This window comes from Hemiscyllium ocellatum, chromosome 24 (assembly GCF_020745735.1).
Source record: "Hemiscyllium ocellatum isolate sHemOce1 chromosome 24, sHemOce1.pat.X.cur, whole genome shotgun sequence".
Classification (NCBI taxonomy): Eukaryota; Metazoa; Chordata; class Chondrichthyes; order Orectolobiformes; family Hemiscylliidae; genus Hemiscyllium; species Hemiscyllium ocellatum.
The window spans coordinates 56,521,520-56,544,424 of NC_083424.1; the positions used below are offsets into that span (position 1 = coordinate 56,521,520).

The 22,905-nt window shown below is 41.7% G+C and overlaps 1 protein-coding gene across 3 annotated transcripts in view; it reads right to left on the bottom strand.

The window, feature by feature from the left end:
* Positions 1-22,905, bottom strand: part of smpd4 (sphingomyelin phosphodiesterase 4) — a 73,525-nt gene that overhangs the window by 44,821 nt on the left and 5,799 nt on the right. For all 3 annotated transcript variants that reach the window (XM_060843836.1, XM_060843835.1, XM_060843837.1), the window contains 6 exons: positions 19,591-19,666; positions 18,132-18,240; positions 14,487-14,539; positions 12,300-12,451; positions 8,903-9,035; positions 1,922-1,993 (listed from right to left, as the gene is read on the bottom strand). In XM_060843836.1, coding sequence (XP_060699819.1) covers positions 1,922-1,993; positions 8,903-9,035; positions 12,300-12,451; positions 14,487-14,539; positions 18,132-18,240; positions 19,591-19,666 — 595 coding nt within the window. The remainder of the gene's footprint in view (positions 1-1,921; positions 1,994-8,902; positions 9,036-12,299; positions 12,452-14,486; positions 14,540-18,131; positions 18,241-19,590; positions 19,667-22,905) is intronic.

Consider the following 22,905-nt stretch of genomic DNA (forward strand, 5'->3'; position numbering starts at 1 on the left):
AAGTGACTGAGAACAAAGACCACTGCAGGCATTTAATGAGGGACATCATTTCGTGATAAATTTCATAAAAGTATAGAATAGCATAAAAGGCAGGCACAACATCGAAGGCCGAACATCGAAGTGCTGTACTGTTCTATGTTCAAAAATGTTTCACTCTTGAGCACAACATCCCTCACCTTGAACTGCCCAAAGAGAAACATTTTGCAGAATTACTCTGCAGTCTCGAGCTTTAGATTTTCAGATTTGCTTTTAGGCATTGTCTGCTGGCATTGACCAAGCACTGAATGGCAGTTAAGAGGGTTGATACAATGGCCAATACAAACATGAAACACTGAGTAGTACAGTGCAAGAACATAATCAATTTACCATCAATTCTGAAATACACATTTTTAGTCAATGCAGCATTACCAAAGTCACAGAAGCTGCCCAGAGGTAACCAAAGCAAGCAGTAGTGTTGTCACTGGGTTCCGAGTTTAGCATTGGGTGTTTGAAATTTTCATGTCTGGTCGAACTAAAAACATGCACATATCTCTAAAATTGTTAAATAAACCAAGTCACAACACTGCAATAGGTTATATCATGTTAACCCTTTTGAATTTTGAAGGACACTCAGCTTTTGAAATATTTGTCTCATTTTTGGCCCATATATGAAAAGCTAAACATTTAGTCAGCTTAGTTCCCAGCAATTAGTGCAGTGGTGCGCTCTATAGTGGGTCAGTTGGATACAGCTTAAAACAGAACAGTCGAACTGTACATGTAACCCATCAATCAGCCGAGGCCACTGATGGTTTGAAATAGAGGCAGAGAACCATCTTCTCAAAAGAACAGAATTACGAAAAGTAGATGACTGCTGAGGCAGACCCTCATCCTCAAAAAGGTTAACTTGAGTTAGTCGGTTTCAAAGTGAATACCTGTGGCCCTGGCTTGCAATGCCCCAAATGTACAAGGCAGTCAGAATCAGAGCGGAGACGATGAAGATGGCGAGGGGGGAGAAAAAAAGAAAATAATGTAGAAGCATAACGCACATGCACCCAAAGCATCAAATCGACACAACATGCAAAGCTGGAGCAGAGCTCTAAAGTGCGGTCAAACTAAATGATCACCCTCAGATTTAAAAACTCCATCCTGGTCACACTGGGAGTTTCAGGATAACATGAATATGCCAGTGGGAGCTCTGGTCCACAAAATGAAGCACAAGTTTTAAAAACAAGCCATTTCAATCCAGTACAACCAGCATTTGATCCACAGCCATAATTCCAAGCAATGACTCTGCTTCAGGGGTGTGGTCAAGGAGTAATTAGAATGTTAGAATTTACTCATGAAATCTCTGAAATCAAATCATAATACCGTAGGTTATCAAAAACAAATTACTTTAATACTTAATTTTAAAAATTGCCTAAAAAGTGGAGGGGGGAACAGAGTAAAATGCTTCTCCTCCTTGAAGTCTCACACCATTCTTAATTAGATCAGAGTTGCTGGTCAAAATCTTGGAACTCTCTCCCTGACAGCAATGGGGATGTACCTACACACATGGACTTCAGTGGTTCATTAGAGCAGCTCAATACCGCCTTCTCCAGGGCAATTAAGTAAGTGCCATAACTCCTGGCCTGACCAACAATGTCGCATCCCATGAGAGATGACAAGAAAATTTAAATTTCACAATAAACCAAAATGAGGTTGAGTCTATTCCTAAGCGGTCAGGAATCATGTTGGAAGCACTCCTTTAGAGCCTGAAACACAAATCGGTTTCAATGAAGCAGCAGATTAAAAATCAGGGGCTTGCAGGTTAAATGTAGATTAGTAAACCAGTTTCAATTTTATAACTGCAGTCTGCTGGAGCCCACACATAGCACTCAAGACAAGTGATAAAGCAGTTAAACCAGTTCATCAGAAAGCATAAGAAAAATATGGGAGCACATACCTTGACATGGGGAGACTGCATTTTCTGATATAATTCCAGTGAATAATGGTGAAGCCACATTTCAATGAAAATCTGTGAGCAAACAACAGAAAAGTAAAAGGTATAAAAGCATTTAGCCCACCTCTCCCGTACCAGCTCTTGCATCCAAACCCCTCTCTCCTCCAGCTCAACCCTTTCATCCTCATGTTTCAAAAGCCCTGCCCCCCCCACATTTTGGCAGTGACTCAAAAGCCCATCAAGTAAGTTATTTGAAACTTTCTAAAATTTCTGAATGCATCAATCTTCCGGGTGTTTTAATGGGTTAAATGTAGTTTCCTCTGCTTGTACTTGTGTAGTATATTTGACAATATTTTTAATCAGCAAGTCTCTCTAAGGCTGTGCAGAAACTCCAGCTTACACCGATGACCAATAATTTCTGCCTCAATCACCTTGATGAAGACAGCTCTCGTTCGGGTCAAGAATGTTTGCTCAGCCCTGTTCATGTATTTGTTTCCTTGAATTGTAGAACATGCTGCTCTTTAGAGCACAGCATTACACCATATATTCACCCAAAGAGAAATAAATGGGAGAAAGCAGAAGGCAGGCAAAGAGGAATCGTCTTCATCACTCCCTGTCAGCTTTCTGAAATTCATTTCAATATGGAGCCAAACAAAAATACAAGACAGTGAAGTAATCCTGCAAAATTAGAGCAAGGCACAAAACAACTGTACTCAGCACCATGGCTTTTCTGGCTGAGATCAAGCCTGACCAATTAGACATGGACAAAAGGATTGAAATGAATGATAAATATGTAAAACATTGAGTAATGGGAGGCCTTTAAAAGAGCAGATAACTTGAGTAATGATTTGGGACATTCTCACTAGCTGGAAAAAAAAGGACGTTGAAAGCTAAAGTCCCCTGGATGACTGAAGGCAAAAACTAAAATCTAAGTTAAAAGATGTTTATGAACAATGCCAGGTTCATTATTTCAAAGAAAATCAAACTCAATACAAAGAGGGGAACTGAGAAACAAAAAAGGAGCAAGGATGACAGTCTAAGAAACGAGGTTAGTGGGCAACCTAACAAAGTGATTATAACTTGATCATCAGGTAAAAAGATTAGTCAAAAGAAGAGTCAAAATGGGAACCAAAAAGGTAATGACTTTGTGGAGATGGATGGCACAGCTGTGATTCCAAATGAGCATTCACATCTGCCTTCACGAAAAAAAGAGGTTACAGTCAATGTAGTTATGAAGAGGCAGCAGAGAAATGAATAGGACAGGAACTACCGAAGAGAAGGTGATTAAAATGTTTCCAGCCCTCAGGATAGAAAAGGCATACAACTTCAGATACTGAAAGGAGATTCAGAGGAAAACACCTTGTTTCACAGTCAAAATTATTAAACTATAAAATGACAGGTCAGTCAGCTTAATGTTAGTGGTGGGAAAACTTCAAGATAATATCTGGCACTATATTAATTCATATTTGCAAATTTTGGGTGAATAAAAAGCTAGTATAGATTTACTTAATGTAAACTGTATTTGACCAACTTGAGCTCTTAGATAACAGTGGATGAGAACAGTCTAAGGTGCAGTTGTATATATGGATTGTCATGAAGTACAGCATGACCAATTTGTTTTCAAAATTGAAGCCTTTGGGACTAAAGGGACAAGTACAGATATATACTAAACTGACTAATAGTTATAGATAAACTAGTGAACAGTCATCGCAGAAGGAGACACAGAAAACCAACCAACTGAAGATCATCAGTGGATTTAGCAATGTGGTTCAATGATGTTTGCTAGAAGCTATGAATTTACATACCCAGGACAAAGAAGCATAACCAGGCATTGTGCCCTTTTTTGGATTAAACAAAGCCTGGGGAAGCTAAAATAGAAATGAAAGTTATGAAAGTAGAAAGCAAATATGCGGCTAGCAGTAAATAAAGTCCTAGTACAAGAAGTGTTAAAAAAGATTAGCCTGAAGGTTGTATATCTGAACACAAGGCAAACTCAGTAAAGGACAGAAACTAATAGCACACACAGTCGTAAACACGTATAATATGATTACATCTACACAGTCATGCTCCCACATGCAACTAAGGCTGGGAAGTGAACATCCAAGGTTATTCAAACTTTAGGAAGGACAGGAAACAAAAAAATGAATGGTGCTGTGAAAGATTAAATTAGTGCAACAGAGAGAAAGGTTACGAAACACGAAGAGGTGAAAAACATTAGCCGGAGTTGTCATTTGGCCTCCAAACAGAAATGATATGGTGGGTTATGGCATTAAATTAAATCATTGAATATATTTTTCAAAAGCAGCAAATAGATTTCTAGAGGCTAACAATGTCAAACAACAAGGAGTGAGAACAGGAGTATATCACTGAGACTGAGCCATGACCATACTGAATATCATGTGAGCTAGATGGGCTGAATGGTTCTGGTTCTACTCTTGTTCCAATATTCTACGTTTCTAATAAGTTTTTAGATTAGATTAGATTACTTACAGTGTGGAAACAGGCCCTTCGGCCCAATAAGTCCACACCGACCCGCCGAAGCGCAACCCACCCATACCCCTACACTTACCCCTTCACCTAACACTACGGGCAATTTAGCATGGCCAATTCACCTAACCTGCACATCTTTGGACTATGGGAGGAAACCGGAGCACCCGGAGGAAACCCACGCAGACACGGGGAGAATGTGCAAACTCCACACAGTCAGTCGCCTGAGGCGGGAATTGAACCCAGGTCGCTGGTGCTGAGGCATCAGTGCTAACCACTGTGCCACCGTACCGCCCCTAAGTTCCTGACGTATTCTCCATAATGGGTCTTGATCAATCAAAACTGACTGGCTAACCAATCAGCCCCCTGTTCTCAGACAGTATAAATTGTTGCTCCTTTTGTAATTTGATATTCTTGAACTCAACAGTTTGTCTTTCAGCAATGCTAAAGGTCTGTGTTCAAATGCTGTGTTTAAGACCAGACCAAAGTTTTAGTGGTGTCATCCAAGCATCAGTATAGGACAACTATTTTTACAAATATATAAAAATGATCTGAACTTGAATATATACAGAGTATAATTTCAAAAGTTGCAGACAACAAAAACCCAGAAATATCAGAAACATAAAGACAGACTGGTGAAATGGAAAGAGATACGGATGAAATTTAATGCAGAGATATATGAAATGATTGATTTTGGTCAGAAGGACTGGAAGACAATTTTCAAGTGGGTACATGAACAAAGAGACCCATGAGTGAACACACACAAGTGTTTGCAGATAGTAGGACAAATCATGAAGGCTATCACACGCTATTTGAGGCACTGTCATAGGGTCATAGAAAACTAAAGTACTGATTTGCACCAGTCAAAAGCAACCATCTAACTATTTTAATTCTGTTTTCAGATACTTGGCATCTCAAGTGCACATCTAAACATTCATGTGTAATGAGGGTTTTTGCCTCTACCCCTCTTACAGGCAGCAAGTTCCCGATACCCACCACTCTTTGGGTGAAAATGTTTTTCTTCACATTTCCTTTAAATTTTCTGCCACTTAGATCTATACTGCTGGTTGGTGATCCCTCAGTCAAGGGGAAATAGTTGCGTTCAACCTCATGAAGAGTTTCGAAAGAATAAATAAGGTCAGCATAAGGGTCCCATAAATGGGTCAGTAACCAGACAACATAGATTTAAGGTGATTGGCAAGAGGACCAGAAATGACATGAGGCCTAAATATAATATACAATGAGTTATGATGATCTGGAGCACACTACTTTAAAGAGAAGTGGAAGCCGATCCAATAGCAATTTTCAAAAAGGGAACTGGATTAAAAATGGTATGAACTCATGTAAAGTAGAATTTTTGAAACCAATTCTTTTAGGCCAGAAGTCAACCTTTACATGGGATATATTTGAGGGATGGATAGGAGTGTTTGATTTGGACTCCAACTGGAATTTAAAAAAACACAGATAAAATAAACACTAACTCTGAAGAGCTAATCAATTATAACTTAAAATAGAGTCATAGCGATGTGCAGCAAGGAAACAGACCTTTCAGTTCAACTCGTACATGCCGACCAAATATCCCAACCTAATCTCTTCATATTTGCCAGCACTTGGCCCATATCCCTCTAAACCCTTCTTATTCATATACCCATCCAGATGCCTTTTAAAATGCTGAAATTGTGCCAGCCTCCACCACTTCCTCTGGCAGCTCATTCCACACATGCACCACCCTCTGTGTGAAAAAGTTTCCCCTCGAATCCCTTTTATTTCTTTTCCCTCTCGCACTAAACTTATGCCCTCTAGTTCTAGACTCCCCTACCCCAGGGAAAAAAAGATTTGCCTATTTATCCTATCCATGCCCCTCATGATTTTATAAAGCTCTACCTCAGCCTCCAATGCTCCAGGGAAAACATCCCCAGCCTATTCTGCCTCTCCCTGTAGCTCAAACCTTCCAACCATGGCAACATCCTTGCAAATCTTTTCTGAACCTTTCAAGTTTCACAACAACCTTCTGATAGGAGGGAGGCCGAGCCCAACATTCTGTACAGCCGCAACATGACCTCCCAATTCCAATACTCAGTGCTCTGACCAATAAAGGAAAGCATACCAAACACCTTCTTCACTATCCTATCTACCTGCAATTCCACTTTCAAGGATCTATGAACCTGCACTCCAAGGTCTTTGGTAAGGTCCTGGGGAGTGTTGCTGAACATTCAGTGTGTAAGTCCTGCTCTGATTTTCCTTTCCAAAATGCAGCACCTGGCACTTAACTAGAATAGAATGAATTGAATCCCTAGTGTGGAAGCAGGCCATTTGGCCCATCAAGTCCACACCAACCCTCTGAAGAGTAACTGACCCAGACCCATTCCCCTACCCTATTACTCTATTAATGCACTCAACCTACACATCCCTGAACACTACAGGGAATTTAGCTTAATCTATTCATCTAACCTGCACGTCTCTGGACTGTGGGAGGAAAGCGGAGCACCCGGAGGAAACCCATGCAGACATGGGAGAACGTGCAAACTCCACACAGAGACAGTCTCGCAAGCCTGGAATTGAACCTGGGTCCCTGGTGCTGTGAGGCAGCAATGCTAACCACTGACCCACCATGCTGCCCATTAAACTCCATCTGCCACTCCTCAGACCATTAGCCCATCTGATATAGATCCCAATTTACTCCGAGGTAACCTTCTTCGTTGTCCACTGCACCTCCAATTTTGGTGTCATCTGCAAGTCTAATAACGATATCTCCTATGTTCACATCCAAATCATTTGTATAAATGACAAAAAGCAGTGTAGCCATTGCCGATCCTTGTGGCACAGTTTTCCAGCCATCCCATTACCTGTGAACATCTGCCCACAATTAACTTTGGAAAGTTCTTGCCTAATACCATCAAAATTAGTCTTCCTCCAATTCAGAACTTCAACTTTTAGATCTGGTCTATTCTTTTCCATCACCATTTTAAAATTAATGTAATCATGGTTGCTGACACCACAGTCACCTGCCCTGCCTTCTTCCATCACACCTCACCCACCCACCCCCCAATAAAACGAGCTTATTAAAACATTCAGTATTAACAAATGTTTTCATAATGAAGACTTCTTTCTCCCCCAAAGTGAAGGCAATAATTTTGAAAGACATAGAGGAACCACACAACGAGCAATCAAAGCAGCTTTTGTAAATCATTCAAACCCAGAGGGAGCAGGACATGGATCCCATGCAAGGCTCTTGAAAGAGGAGGTGCTAGCCAACAAACCAGATTTTTAAAAAGTCTGGCGTCAATGGTAAAGGAAAAGCTAATGGAGCAACACTAGAAGCATTTGCAATAAACTGCCTGAACTCAAGGCTGCTTGTATCAAGGAACTACGACACAAGCAGAACAGAAATACTGCTTACCTCGGAAGATGGACAGAAATAGGACAGCAAAGGAGAGAATTTCAGGAATACTATAAAAGCTAAGAGTACAGTTCTCTATGCAAGGACAAAACAACTAAAAACATGCCCGAAAGAGAGAGAATAAGAAACAACATAAATTAAATGGCTGTAGTGGAGTTTATAGCAAAGGACAGGCCACCAGTGGTGTACCAAGAGTTGCAAAGAAAACATTGAGACAAACGCCTTACAAAATATTACCACTAGCACCCAAATGCTGCAGGGACAAAAACTGGGATGGATTAAAATAAAACTGAATACAGGGCAGAAAGCAAATGTTATTGGTTACGAACTGTAAATTTGTCAATTTACTCTAATAAAATAGGAGAAGCTGTGGATTCAGAGCGTATTGATATTTTACCTAATATACTTCACATGCAAAGGGGACAAAAACAATGCACGAAATAATTAATCATTATAACACAACCTGCCATTCATAATCTGCTCACTTCCATAATTCAAATAAATAAAAACATGAGATTAATTACTAAAATTGTGCAGAACATAGAAGTGGCCAGAATACCTGGTCAAAGTGACACAGGCTTTCAAAGAGGAAATCAGTTGGAGAGGTTGAGGGAGGGGAGCTCCATTAGAATGCAGACAGCTAACAGTACATTCATCAATGGTGTATATGATAGGTCTGGGAGGAATGGTATACAGAATATCAAAAATAGAGCAACACAATAGCTATGCTTTTATCTACTTATGTACGTCAATGGGCCCAGACTGATGGGTGAACTAGGACTTGGTGCAAATTTGGACAGGAGAACTTTGGATGCACTTATGTTTACAGAGGGTAGAAATGGGAATAATGCAGTCCAAAGTAACAAAGGAGTAGATCAAGGTTTCAAAAACATGCAGGAGGGAGGACTTAAGGTTGGGAGTTCAGCTTTCTGCTGAACAGTATCAAACTCTACGACTTGATTTGCTAACACTTGATACTGACTCTGTTTGCAAGCAAACGCAAACTGTCTGCTAACAAAGTCACATTCAATACTTTGACCAGGATAGCATTACAAAGCTCTGCAGCAAGGAAGACACCAAACTGTATTGATCATTACCTGAAGCAGTGTTTCAGATCTCCAGATTTCCTGAGCAGCTGGGTCTGTATTCACAGAAGGCTGATGTGAAATGTGACGTTTCAGTAGGCTGGTGTGGGGCCCACCATAGGACGTGAATGGTACACTTGGTGTTCTGTATGAAGAGAATAAAAAACAGATATTGAAGGAGGACACAACATCCTGGTTAACAAATGTGCATTTTCTTCCCACTGATAAATGGTTTTGATAGTAAGTGGCTCAGCCAGATAAATTCTTAACAGTCTCCTGAATCAATTCCTGCTCAATAACATCAGCACTCTGTGGGTGAATACTGAGGGAGCTGGCTTACTGTGACAGAAAGAAAACAAACAGGAGAAAAGCATTTGGTATTCAAATAGATTAGTTTAGTCCAATGTGTACAGGAGAGTTTCCTGACACAGTATGTCAAAGGGTCAACAAGAGGGGAGCTCATATTGGATCTGGTGCTCGGTAATGAACTAGGGCAGGTGTTTGATTTAGTTGTAGGTGAGCACTTTGGAGAAAGTGACCATAATTTAGTTACATTTAGTTTAGCGATGGAAATGGATAGGTACATGCCACAGGTCAAGAGTTATCGATGGGGCAAGGGCAATTATAATGTGATTAGGCAAGAATTAGGATGCATAGAAAGGGGTAGCAAAATGCAGGGGATGCAGACAATGGAAATGTGGAGCTGGTTTAAGGAACAGATATTGCGTGTCCTTGATAGGTATGTCCCTATCAGGCAGGGAGGAAGTGGTGAGGTAAGGAAACCGTGGTTTACTACAGAAATTGCATCCCTTGTTAAGCAGAAGGAGGCGACTTATTTGTTGATGAGGCAAGATAGTTCAGATGAGGTAATGGAGAGTTACAGATCAGTTAGGAAGGATTTAAAGAGAGAGTTAAGAGCAAAGAGAGGACACTAGCAGTCTTTAGCAAATAGAATAAAGGAGAACCCTAAATCTTTCAATAGGTATGTGAGGAATAAAAGGATGACTAGGGTAGAAATAGGGCCAGTCAAAGACAGAAGTAGGAAGTTGACCTTGTCGAGATCGGAGAGTTGCTTAACGAACATTTTTTATTGGTTTTCAATCAGGAAAAGGAGAATATTGTGGAGGAGAAGAATGAGGGACGAGGCAGCACGATGACTCAGTGGTTAGCATTGCTGCCTCACAGCACCAGGAACCCGGGTTCAATTCCCATCTCGAGCAACTATCTGTGTGGAGTTTGCACATTCTCCCCGTGTCTGCGTGGGTTTCCTCCGGGTGCTCCGGTTTCCTCCCACAGTCCAAAGATGTGCAGATTAGGAGAATTGGCCATGCTAAATTGCCCATAGCGTGCATTAGTCAGGGGCATGCAGTGGAATGGATCTGGATGGATTGCTCTTCAGAAGGTTGGTGTGGACTTGTTGGGTCGAAGGGAATCAAATCTAATATTAGACTGGAAAGGATCGAAGTTAGTTATGAACAGGTGTTCTCAATTCTAGAAGGAGTGAAAGTAGACAAGTCTCCTGGGCCGGATGGGATTTATCTGAGGATTCTCTGGGAAGCTAGGGAGGAGATAGCAGAGCCTTTGACTTTGATACTTGAGTCATCATTGTCTACAGGTTTAGGACCAGAGGACTGAAGGATTACAAATGTTGCGCCCTTATTCAAGAAGGGCAGCAGAGATGACCCAGGTCAGTATAGACCAGTGAGCCTTACTTCTGTTGTAGGAAAGGTTTTGGAAAGGATTATAAGAGATAAGGTTTATAATCACCTAGCAAGCAACAATTTGATTTCAGATAATTGGTTTTAGTCAAGGGCAGGTCATGTCTCACAACTAAGTTTTTTGAGAAGGTGTACAAGCATGTAGATGAGGGTAGGGCAGTTAACCTGGTATACATGGACTTCAGTAAAGCCTTTGATAAAGTTCCATATGGTAGGCTATTGGAGAAAACGCAGAGGCATGGGATTGAGGGTGATTTAGCAGTTTGGATTAGAAACTGGATTTCTGAAAGAAGGCAGCGAGTGGTGGTTGATGGAAAATATTCAGCCTGGAGTCTGGTTACTACTGGTGTGCCACAATCACCTGTTTTGGGACCACTGCTGTTTGTCACATTTATAAATGACTTAAGACGCAGGCATAGGTGGATGGATTAGTAAATTTGCAAACGACACTAAAGTCGGTGGAGTAGTGGGCAATTTGGAAGAATGTTACTGGGGCATTTGGACAAACTGCAAGATTGGGCTGAGAGGTGGCAAATGGAGTTCAATGCAGCTAAATGTGAGGTGATGTACTTTGGGAAAAATAACAGGAAGGCAGAATACTGAGTCAATGGAAAGATTCTTGATAGTGTGGATGTGCAGAGGGATTAGATTATATTATTCCAGTGTGGAAACAGGCCCTTCGGCTCAACAAGTCCACACAGAACCGCCGAAGCACAACCCACCCAGATCCATTCCCCTACATTTACCCCTTCACCTAGCACTATGGACAATTTAGCATGGCCAATTCGCCTAACCTGCACATTTTTGGATTGTGGGAGGGAACCGGAGCACCCGGAGGAAACCCACACAGACACGGGGAGAATGTGCAAACTCCACACAGAGAGTTGGGAATTGAACCCAAGTCTCTGGCACTGTAGGGCAGCAGTGCTAACCACCGTGCCGCCCCATTCTTGGAGTCCATGTACATAGCTCCCTGAAAGTTGCCTCCCAGGTTGATAGTGCTGTTAAGAAGGTATATGGTGTGTGTTAGGTTTCATTGGTAGAGGAATTGAGTTCCGGAGCCGCAATATATTGCTGCAACTAAACAAACCACTAGTGCGGCCACTCTTGTATACAGGCCAATATTGTATACAGTTCTGGTCATCATATTTCGGGAAGGATGTGGAAGCATTGGAAAAGGTACAGAGGAGATTTACCAGAATGTTGCCTGGTCTGGAGGGCAGGTCTTATGAGGAAAGGCTGAGAGACTTGGGTCTGTTCTCAATGGAAAGGCGGCGGCTAAGAGGGGATTTGATAGAGACATACAAAATGATCAGAGGATTAGATAGGGTAGACAGTGAAAGTCTTTTTCCTAGGATGATGATGTCAGCTTGTACAAGGGGGCATAACTATAAAGTGAGGGTTGATAGATTTAAGACAGATGTCAGAGGCAGGTTCTTTACTCAAAGTGGTAAGGATGTGGAATGCCCTGCCTGCCAATGTACTTAACTCAGCCACATTAGGCAGACTTAATCAATTCTTAGATAAGCACATAGATGATGTTGGGATAGTATCGGGGGATGAGCTGAAAATAGTTCACAGGTCGATGCAACATCAAGGGCCGAAGGGCCTGTTCTGCGCCGTGTTGTTCTATGTAACTTCATCCCAGAATCCCCAATATAATTGATAGTTAGAAAAACGAGCAAAAGTACCTTGGTGTTGGGGGAGAAACTGTTCCACATGCATTCAGAACTGGTGATGGTGGCACATTCCCCTCTGTAGGGAGAAAGTATTTCAGGTACCTGTCCACTATGACAAAATAGGCACTGTCTGAGGTGCTGAAGAGCTGACCGGATGAACAATTCTGTAACAAGAGTTGAGAGCAATATTAAGAGAACAAAATGCTTCCCACAAGAGCCTTGAAGTTTTTGTGAAGCATTTTATCAGTCTATACCCAGCCCATGATCTCCCACACAGTTCTGTGAAGTATTTGTGTCACTTGCTACTCCCAAAATGTAACATCCCCATTGAAACAATATTCTTGGTCCACATTTTCAACAGCAAGTCTTAATATTGTAAATGAAATGAGAGCAACAAAAGGTGAAGAGAGCTTTGAATAACAATTTATATTTATACTTTGATATGGGAAAAAATATCAAATAAACCTGTCACCAAATTACATAAGCTGATATTAAGACTGATAATTAAAAGCTTAATTAAATAGATTTTAAGGAGTGTAATAAAGGAGGAAAGTAAGGTGAAGAGTTTCAAAGGAAAATTCCACACCTTGCATCCTCGCGATTGAAGGTGGGGTTGCACTAAAGAAATTGTGGTTATACAAGAGTTCAGAACTGGAGAAGCACAGAAAAAAAGTGCTTAAGACTCCTAACACACTTTCACTGAGTTTCAAAACTATTCTGATATTGCATGTATTTGGGAGAAAGAGGGGAAAAAGTTGGTAGATGCCAGATTGGCAGTGCTGTGGAACAGAGACACAGCTGGCAATACTGAACTGAGAGATATTGGTAAAGCTAACTACAAGAATAGCATTCTGCAACAATTCATGTTGACCTGTCACATTATTGTTTAGATGCAATCATAACATCAACTGGAATTTTGCATCCAACATTTTAATCATTATACATAATGATCACAATCTTACATTGATCTTGCACTTTATTTTTCTTTATCTGAGTCCTTTTCAAAGTGACAAATTCATTGGCATGGATTGAAATCACCAAGAGGTGGCCATGCTTTCTGTTGGCTAGGCAAAAGCTCTGTCAATAAACCTTGTGAGACTCTTTCCTCCTTCAAGATATTCCTTAAAACGTACCCCCTTGACCAAGTTTATAGCCTCTTGCCCTAATATCTCCTGCCACTGAGTGTCAGATTTTGCTTTATAATATTCCTGTGAAGGTTCCTGGAATATTTTACATTAAAGAAGTTAAATAAATGTTGTTTTTGAATGGCGAGAATATGGAATTTCTGCTCTACCATACTGAGCAAGTGAGTCACTTTGCACAATTTATAAGGGGAAGCTAAGCAAAGACTGAAGAAGAATGGGAGGATATGTTAATGAGGGTGAGAAAAAGTACCACAACAATTCATATTGATACAGTAGAGTTCATGAAATAAAATGTTCTGAGGAACTTCACAAGATTTTTCAAACAAAATTTAACACAAGAAAATAGGACAGTAACTAAATGTTTGGGCAATGAGATAAATTTTAAGCAGTGAAGAGAGGTAGATGGTGAGGGGTTTAGGGAGAATGCTCCAGAGGCAAGAGTCCCGATAGGTAAAGCTATATCCAAGATGGTTCCGCAAATAAAATCAAGCAGAGGGAAATGCTGGACGGGTACAGGTATCCCAAAGCAGAGAAGATTACAGAGATCTGCTTTTTGGGTGAGCACCTTCAAAGTACGTGAAAATAAGGTCGAGTATTTTTAAAATCAAGAACAGAAGCAGAGTCAATGATAAAAGTTTTGAATGAGCTCAATTTATGTAATGTGGTAGGCTGAAAGATATTTAGGTTAATCAAATATGAAGAATTGTCAAAACCATAGATTGAATAACAACTGTATATTGGGGGTGGGGCGCGGAGGGGAGAGTTGGGTGGGAGATTGCATGCTGTTACAGAGATAGGGTGGAGGAAGATTACATGATGCACAGCTACTTGAATAGATCTGATGAGGGGCTTTACTGAAACACTTCTATGTTATAAATCTCAATTAGAATGGAACTGCCAAGACTTTATGGAATGAATCATTAGCCACAGGGTCAAGGTTACAACTTAGGCATCCCTGACAGAGGCCACTGTTGGCAGTGGGTCAAACACCCAGGCAGCAGGCTCTCTCTGTCCTTTATCCTGTGCCACTTCATATCCAGCAGTCTCAACTTACCCGCGGTGTGGTGAGGTGCATAGCAAAATTGAAGAAATAGTATTCAAAGGGATCTGGTTATGCAGTTAAGAATTGCCAACTACTTTAAAAAAAACTGTGAAAGTCTCTGCATTGCTGGTTCATCGTACAGCTGTTCAAAATTCAATCCCAATGCTCCAAAGAAATTCACAGAACAAAGCGCACCTTGCTACAACCTTTTAGAGTAATAAATGACACAGTTTTCATGAAGAAAAAGAAACATCATTCTATGTAGTGAGAAGGAAGAGAATCGTTCACCAGCAAAACTCGACACATAATTGTCCTAACAGGATTTGGGTGAGTTCTATTTATTATCAAGTGTGAAAACTATGCATTAAATCTGCCAAACAGAGTTAGGGAATCAATATTTCAGGACAAATTTAAACCAGTCTCACACTTGCAGCATTGAGTCCCAGCTGCCTCCTTGGAGTTTGACTGCATGGACATCAGTCACACATTTCCCATCCGCAAACCAGATGTTTTGGTTAGCCTAGACAAATGAAGGATTCACATACACAAATTAAAGGTGGTGGGACAAGTTTACAGGGCAAGATCATTGATTTTATGAAAGAGATATGGTTAAGCTAATCCTTTATGATGTCATCTTTAGACTCAACATAGTTTTGCAAAAGGGAAAGAGTGTTGGAGCAACTTATTAGAGCTCTTTGAGGATGTAACCCAGAGTTGATCAAGGGGGAACCAGCCTATGTAGGTGATTTGGATTTGGTACCATTCTGAAATTGCCAGGGCTCTCAGTCAACCCTGTATTCATGCTGCTAACAGTCATACTGTGTCATTGTCAAGTTGACAAACTGTAACCACTGAATGCCACATGATTGCAGTCACTGAAGCCTCAACTACTTACAACCTTACAATTAATGATCAGGATGAAGAAACAGAATATTTCGCAAGCAATTTGCAGATGACAGGGAGGAACATCAGTTATGGGTAGGATAATAAAAAATTGCCAAAGGATAGAGGTAGGTAAATTCAGTGGACAAAATTTGGCAGAAGAATACACTAGGAAAATAAATTAGGCTTATCATTCTGTCATGAGAAATAGAAAAACAGAATACAGACAGCAGAGTGCGACAGTACATGGATCTGGGACAGCAGGCACATGAATCATAAGAAGTTAACATGCAGGAACAGCATGCAACTAGGAATGCCCTTATTGCAAGAGGAATGAAATATAAAAGAAAGACAGACTTGTTATCACTGTGCAGGCCTTGTGTGGGACTGCACTGAGAGTACAAAGTACAGCTTTGGTCTCTTTACTGACAGATGGATATATTTGTGTTAGCAGTTCAGAGAACGTTCATTTGGCTGATTAAGCAAAAATGAGGACTGCAGATGCTGGAGATTAGAGTTGAGAGCTTGGTGCTGGAAAAGCACAGCAGGTCAGGCAGCATCCGAGGAGTAGGAAAAAAGCCCTTCATCAGGAATGAGGCTGGGAGCCTAGAGGGTGGAGAGATAAATGGAAGGGGTTTGGGTCTGGCGGGGGAAGGTATCTGGGAGTGCAATAGGTGGATGGAGGTGAGGGGTGGGTGGAGTGGATAGGTGGGAAGGAAGATGGGCAGATAGGACAGGTCATGAGGATGGCGCTAAGCTGGAAGATTGGAACTAGGATAAGGTGGGGGAAGGCGAAATTAGGAAACTGGTGAAATCCACATTAATGCCCTGGGGTTGGAGGGTCCCAAGGTGCGCTTCCTCCAGGCATCAGGTGGATTTGACAAGATAGTGGCGGAGGGAACAGTCTTTATGCAAAGCAGGTAGCTTTGCGGAGGAAATATATTTCAGGTGGTTGGTTCAGTTTGTAGGTGGTGGAAGTGGCAGAGGATGATGCGATGTGGAAGGTGAGGACCGGGGGGTTCTGTCCCGGTTGCAGTCGGAGGAGAGGGGTTCGAGGACGGAGTTGCAGGAAGTGAAGAGATGTGCTGGAGGGCATCATCAACCACATGGGAGAAGAAATTGTGGTCTTTAAAGAAGGCCATCTGGTCTGTGGTGTAACTGGTCCTCCTGGGAGCAGATGTGGTGGAGACGGAGGAATTGGGAATAAGGGATTGCATTTTTGCAGGAGGCAGGGTGGGAGTAGGTGTAATCCAGATAGCTGTGGGAGTTGGTGGGGTTGTAGAACATGTCAGTGTTGAACTGGTCACCGTTGATGGAGATGGAGAGGTCCAGGAAGGGGAGGAAGGTGTCGGAGATGCCTGGTTCAAGTGAATTTAAGGTCGGGATGGAATGTGTTGGTGTAGTTGATGAACTGAGCACTGAGATTATTGAGTTGAAGGGGTTATCTTGTGAAGAAATGTTGAGTAGGCTGGGTCTATACTCATTCAAGCTTAGAAGAATAAGAAATGAACCTTTGAAGCAGGATTCTAAAGGATGCTGAAAGCATATTTTCCATTGTGGAAGGATACAGGATTATGGGGCACAGTTTTAATATTAGGGGTTTCCTATTTAAGACTGTAATAAGCAGGAATTTCTTTTCTCAGAGGGTCGTTAGAATTTGGGATTCTCTTCCACAGACGACAGGACAACGTGGTGGCAGGGTCTTTGAATATATTCAAGGCTGAATGAGACTTGTTTTCAATCTGCAAGGGAGTAAAAGATTAAGGTGGTTAAATTGGAAAGTGCTGTTGAATTTACAGCTAGATTAGCCATGATCTTATTGAACGCTGGAGAAAGTTTGAAGAGGTCCATTATTGCATATTTATGATTGCTACATATCATTGATTAGATCTTAGCTGGTGCACTGTGCTCAATTCTGTGCTTTAGGTATTTACTAATAGGGTACCAGAAATGAGAGATCTGATAAGCTGAGATATCCTCCTGAGGGTAGCTACTGCAGAGGGCCTACAGGCAGCTTCCAGAACCGGCATCACATGCAGGACAGAACCAGCAGAGATTATTAGTCTGCTTTCTTTGAACAAAATAAGAGTTATAAGTGACAAGCTGTCTATTTTCATGGTCAGTGTTTCAGGTGAGAGCTGACAAGTTACCAGGTTTCACACATTACCATGATGGGATTTGAACTCATGACATCTAGGTGTTTTGCCCAGTACCACAACAGTACCATAAAAGTACTTCGGGGTTTTAAAGTTGAGAGGAAGTCACTGGACAGAAGCAAGAATCTTGACAGTTGTGCATAATCAATTTCAGAGTTTTGATACCAATTAGCACCCTTACAGTATCCAAGTTCAGATCATTGTACATAGGGATACAGGCCGGGGCACAGTACCTCTGTCTTTATTACTATTAAAATCCCTCTGGAATCTGAAACCATTTTCGTGTTGAGTGAATTTAAATTACGAGGTGCATTTGCTCTTGCTAGTGTGACAGCTCTGACCAGGTACAATGACATGAGCTGGGACTTCTGGCAATGAATCATCAACAAAGACTCAAAGATCAGGTACAGCTATATCAGTTAACATATCCAGATATTCTACCCACGCCCTTGATTGAAACAACACAAATAAAAATGCCCTGAAGCCAGTTATTCAGATTATCCCAAAATCAAGCAAATTAATATCCTGAAACACAAAATGCAAAGAGAAGGATCCGGCACCAACACTACACAGCGAAGGCAGAGTCATCAGCTCCACATACACTTGAGTGAAAGGATACTGAGTGAGAGACTGAGGTTGGTCATTCCTGACAGAGGAAACTGCAGCTTGTTATGATACAGTGGAAAATCAGGTAAAACACCTTCTTGGATTGAAGCTTTCACAGGACCCTGGATGATAAAAACACCAACAGACCAATATTAGAAAGCATTGCAATTTTCAGGAAGCCAGTCTCAAACTGCAGATAGTTTATATCTGTCCTTCACACAAATTTCTGCACAAGAGGCATTGATCTTTTTATAGATAAATATGGACATAAGGAAGACATGAGTAGACAAAACATCTCTGCAAATGAAGATTGTGAACAACTGCTACAGTCAGGGCAGAAATGATTTTTAAAGCTGAGTTAAATAATCATTAAGGAGTGTACAGGGCAATTAAAGGGCAGTGCAAGACAGATTTATATTGATTTTCAAGTTATGGTAAAAGTTCCGAATGATATTTTTTGCATCATTGTTGATTATATTTCTATTCCAAAGAAGGGTGCTCAGTCCTGAACAGCACACATACAACAGATGATGGCATTTTTGACAGATTAGAAAAACTGAATGCACAAACAGTAATTAGAAAAGGTCAATTAAGGAGCTGGGGCAGACACTACCAGACTGAGTCTTGAATAGCTTGGGTAATTTCATTCAACTGAAAGCTCGATCATGTACTTCATGTTTCAAAAAAGGGTCAAACCAATCTGACATCTGTTATTTGAGAAATGTGGCAAACGATATGATTATGATTTTATGATTTATTCTTTCACGATTACTGGCAATGGGAAGGGATCAGTAGAAATATACAACATGGCTTCTGAAAAGATACAGGGTACCCAACACAAGAATCAATTATTGATTAAGTCACCACAATATTATTAAATATATTATTAAACTGGAGGAGTTTCAGAGAAGATTTACCAGGGTGTTGCCAGGCATGGAGGATTCCAGTTATAAAAATGAGGGAGGAGAAACCGTTCAAAACCAGGGGATATAATTTAAAGGAGAGGTAAGATTTAGAAAGGCCATGAGGGGCAACTTTTGTTATATATTGGTCTGTGTCTGGAATGGACTACCAGAGGAAGTGGTGGATGCAAATAAAGTTACAATGTTTTAAAGATATTTGGATAGAAAGGTTTGGAGGGATATGGGCCAAACACAGGCAAGTGGGCTTACTTGGTTTGGGAACATGGTCAGCATGGATGAGTTGGATGAAACAGTCTGTTTCCATGCTGTAAAATTCCAATATCAGGACCTGAACTGCTGACTCCCTAACCAGGAAAAGTATCCTCTTGGCTACACTAACCGATTATTTAGTACAATCTAGGACATCTAGGCCAAGGGCATCTGTAATATTCATCATTGTCAATATCGTGGTCACTACTTAATTGCTTAAAATGTCACAAAATGTTGTACTAATGCTGCGAATCTGCCCTGAACACAATGTACATTAGTACAACACTGCTCCATACTCACAGGAAGATATGAGAGTGGGAATTCATACTTAAAATCTTCAGCCTGAAGTTTGTAAACTAACTTCATCATTGGGCCACTGTTAAATATAAGAAAAAGAGAATTTTCATTAATAGTAAAAAGTCATCGAAGTGGTAGATTTTAATGCAAACCTTGCATTTAATATCATAGAATATAGAATGTTACAGCACAGTACAGGTCCTTCAGCCCTCGATGTTGCACCGACCTGTGAAAATAATCTGATGCCCATCTAACATACGCCGTTCCATTATCATCCACATTTAAATGGCTTTAATGTCGGCGAGTCTACTACTGTTGTAGGCAGGCTGTTCCACGTCTCTACTACACTGAGTGAAGAAACTACCCCTAATATCGGTCCTAAATCTATCACCCCTCAATTTAAAGCTATATCATTTGAAGCTTGCCATTTGCAAATTGGCTGCTTCTTTTCCAACAATATGGTGAACACATTTCAGAAGTACACAAATGGTTGTGAAGCACTAGAGACATCCAATGGTTGTTAGAAGTGTTATATTAAAGCAAGCAATTCTTTCCGATGCCCTTCATGCGTACAGGTCAACCCAAACGTTATCACAATCACTTAATAATTGTGTATTGTCATTACTGTTACTAGGCAGTGAGATGCAGCAGTGTGTGCGCGCACCAAACTCTTACAAGCAACCAGATAAATGACCGCACAATACGTTCTCCTGAAACAGGTGAGCTAAAAACATTGGCCAGAACAGTCAGAGAAGCAATGCATTTGTCTAAAGTCCAGAACAATCCAAAGATATACGGGTTAGGTGACACTAAATTATCCAAGAATGCACAGGCTAGGTGGATTGGCCATGGTAAAATCCGGGGTTATAGAGGTAGGTTTGGGGGGGCCTTGGTGGGATCTTATTTGGACTCGATGTGCTGACTCGATGTGCCAAATGGCGTTTTTCCTTGTGGTGGCACAGTGGTTAGCACTGTTGTCCCACAGGACCAGAGACCCAGGCTCAATTCTAGCCTTAGGTGACTGTCTGTGTGGCATTAGCATATTCACCCGATATCTGCACCACTGGGTGTTCCAGTTTCCTCCTGCAGTCCAAAGGTGTGCAGGTTAGATGGATTGGCGATGGTAAATTGCGCTGCAGTGTCTAGGCTTGTACAAGCTAGGTAGATTAGTCATGTAGGAATAGAGTAGGGGATTGTGGGGCTGAGTCTGTATGAGATGCTGTTTGGAGGGCTAACATAGAGTCCATTCAGCCCATCAAGTCTATCTGCAGGTCACAAAATCATATACTTGAAATCCAAGATACTGCGCTTCCCAAAGATAATGTACAGACTGGGGCTGTTTTCTCTAGAGCATTGAAAGCTGAGGGGTATTTTTATAGAGGTTTATAAAATCAGGAGGGGTATGGATAGGATAAATAGACAAAAGTCTTTTCCCTGGGTTGGGGGGGGGGGTGGAGTCCAGAACTAGAGGGCATATGTTTAGGGTGAGAGGGGAAAGATTTAAAAGGGACCTCAGGGGCAACGTTTTCACGCAAAGGATGGTGAGTGTATGGAATGAGCTGCCTGAGGAAGTGGAGGAGGCTGGTACAATTACAGAATTTAAAAGACATCTGGATAGTTATATGAATAAAAAGCGTTTAGAGGGATGTGGGGGTCGAGAGTGTGGTGCTGGAAAAGCACAGGAGGTCAGACAGCATCCGAGGAGCAGGAGAATCGACATTTCGGACATAAAGCTTTCATCAGGAATGAGACTTGTGGGTCAGGGGGAGGATAACTGAGAGATAAATGGGAGGGGGGTGAGGTTGGGGGGCAGTGGGGGGGAGAGGTAGCTGAGAATGCGATAAGTCGGAGAGGAGAGTGGAGCGGATAGATGGGAAAGGTGATGGACAGGTCCTGAGGGCAGTGTCAATTTGGAGGCTTGGGACTGAGATAATGGGGGTGGAGAGGAAATGAGGAAACTAGTGAAATCCACATTGATCTTGCATGGTTGCAGGGTCCCAAGATGGAAGATGAGGCATTCTTCCTCCAGTCATCGGGTTGTTAGGGTTTGCAATGGAGGAGGCCCAGGACCTGCATGTGCTTGGTGAAGTGAGAGGGCAGTTGGAGCGTTCAGCCACGGGGCAGTGGTTGGTTGGTGCGGGTGTCCCAGAGATGTTCTCTGAAACGATCCACAAGTAGGCATCCTGTCTCCCCGTTCCACATCGGGTGCAATGGATACAGTAGATGACATTAGTGGAGGTACAGATGTGGAAGGATCCTTTGGGGCCTTGGATGTGAGTGAGGTGGAAGGGGAGGACCAGAGGGATTCTGTTCTTGTTGCGGTTGGAGGGGTGGAGTTCAAGGACAGAGGTTCTCCTGCTCCTCGGATGCTGCCTGACCTGCTGCGTTTTCCCAGCGCCACACTCTCGACTCTGATCTCCAGGATCTGCAGTACTCACTTTCGCCCCCTTTTGAGGGATGTGGGTCAAGAGCTGGCAAATGAGACTAGATTAATCTAGGATATCTGGTCAGCATGGATAGGTAGGACCTGTTTCCATGCTGTACATCTCTATGACTCTACATATCCAAATGTCTTTTAAACACTGCATCCATCACTTCCTCTGCTCCAGTGAACCCATACACTCCAGTGAAACAAGCCCCAGCCTGTCCAGCCTCTCTTTTTAACTCAATTCCCAGCAATGTCCTGGTAAATCTTTTGTGAACATTCTCCAGCTTAATAATATCCTTCCTGTAACAGGGCGACCAGAACTGGACTCAGTACTCCAGAAGAATCATCAACATCCTGTTCAACCTCAACACGACTTAACTCCTACACTCAAAGGAGTGAGAACTGAAGGAAAGGATGCTGCCTGAACTGCTGTGCTCTTCCAGCACCACTAATCCAGAATCTGGTTTCCAACATCTGCAGTCATTGTTTTACTCCGAAAGTGTGCTAAATGCCTTCTTAAATACCCTGTCCACCTGTGATGCAAATTTCAAAGAACTACATACCTGAACCCTTAGGTCTCTGTCAGACAACACTACCTAGGGCCCTTCCATTAATTGTACAAATCCTGCCTTTGTTTGTTTTACCAGAATGCAATACTTTGCATTTATCCAAACTAAACTCCATCTGCCACTCATCAACCCATTGCAGTTTTCTGAAGATGAGCTTAAATATTTACCTAACACAGCTGTTGCTGACCTATGAATGCTTGCTAATGAAGCTTATGGAAATAGTTTTTGTTATATCCTATTTGCTGTTGACAATATCAGATAAAAGCCAAATATAAATAAAGGTTTACATCTCTGCAAGACCTTTCTCAAAGGGATGTTTCA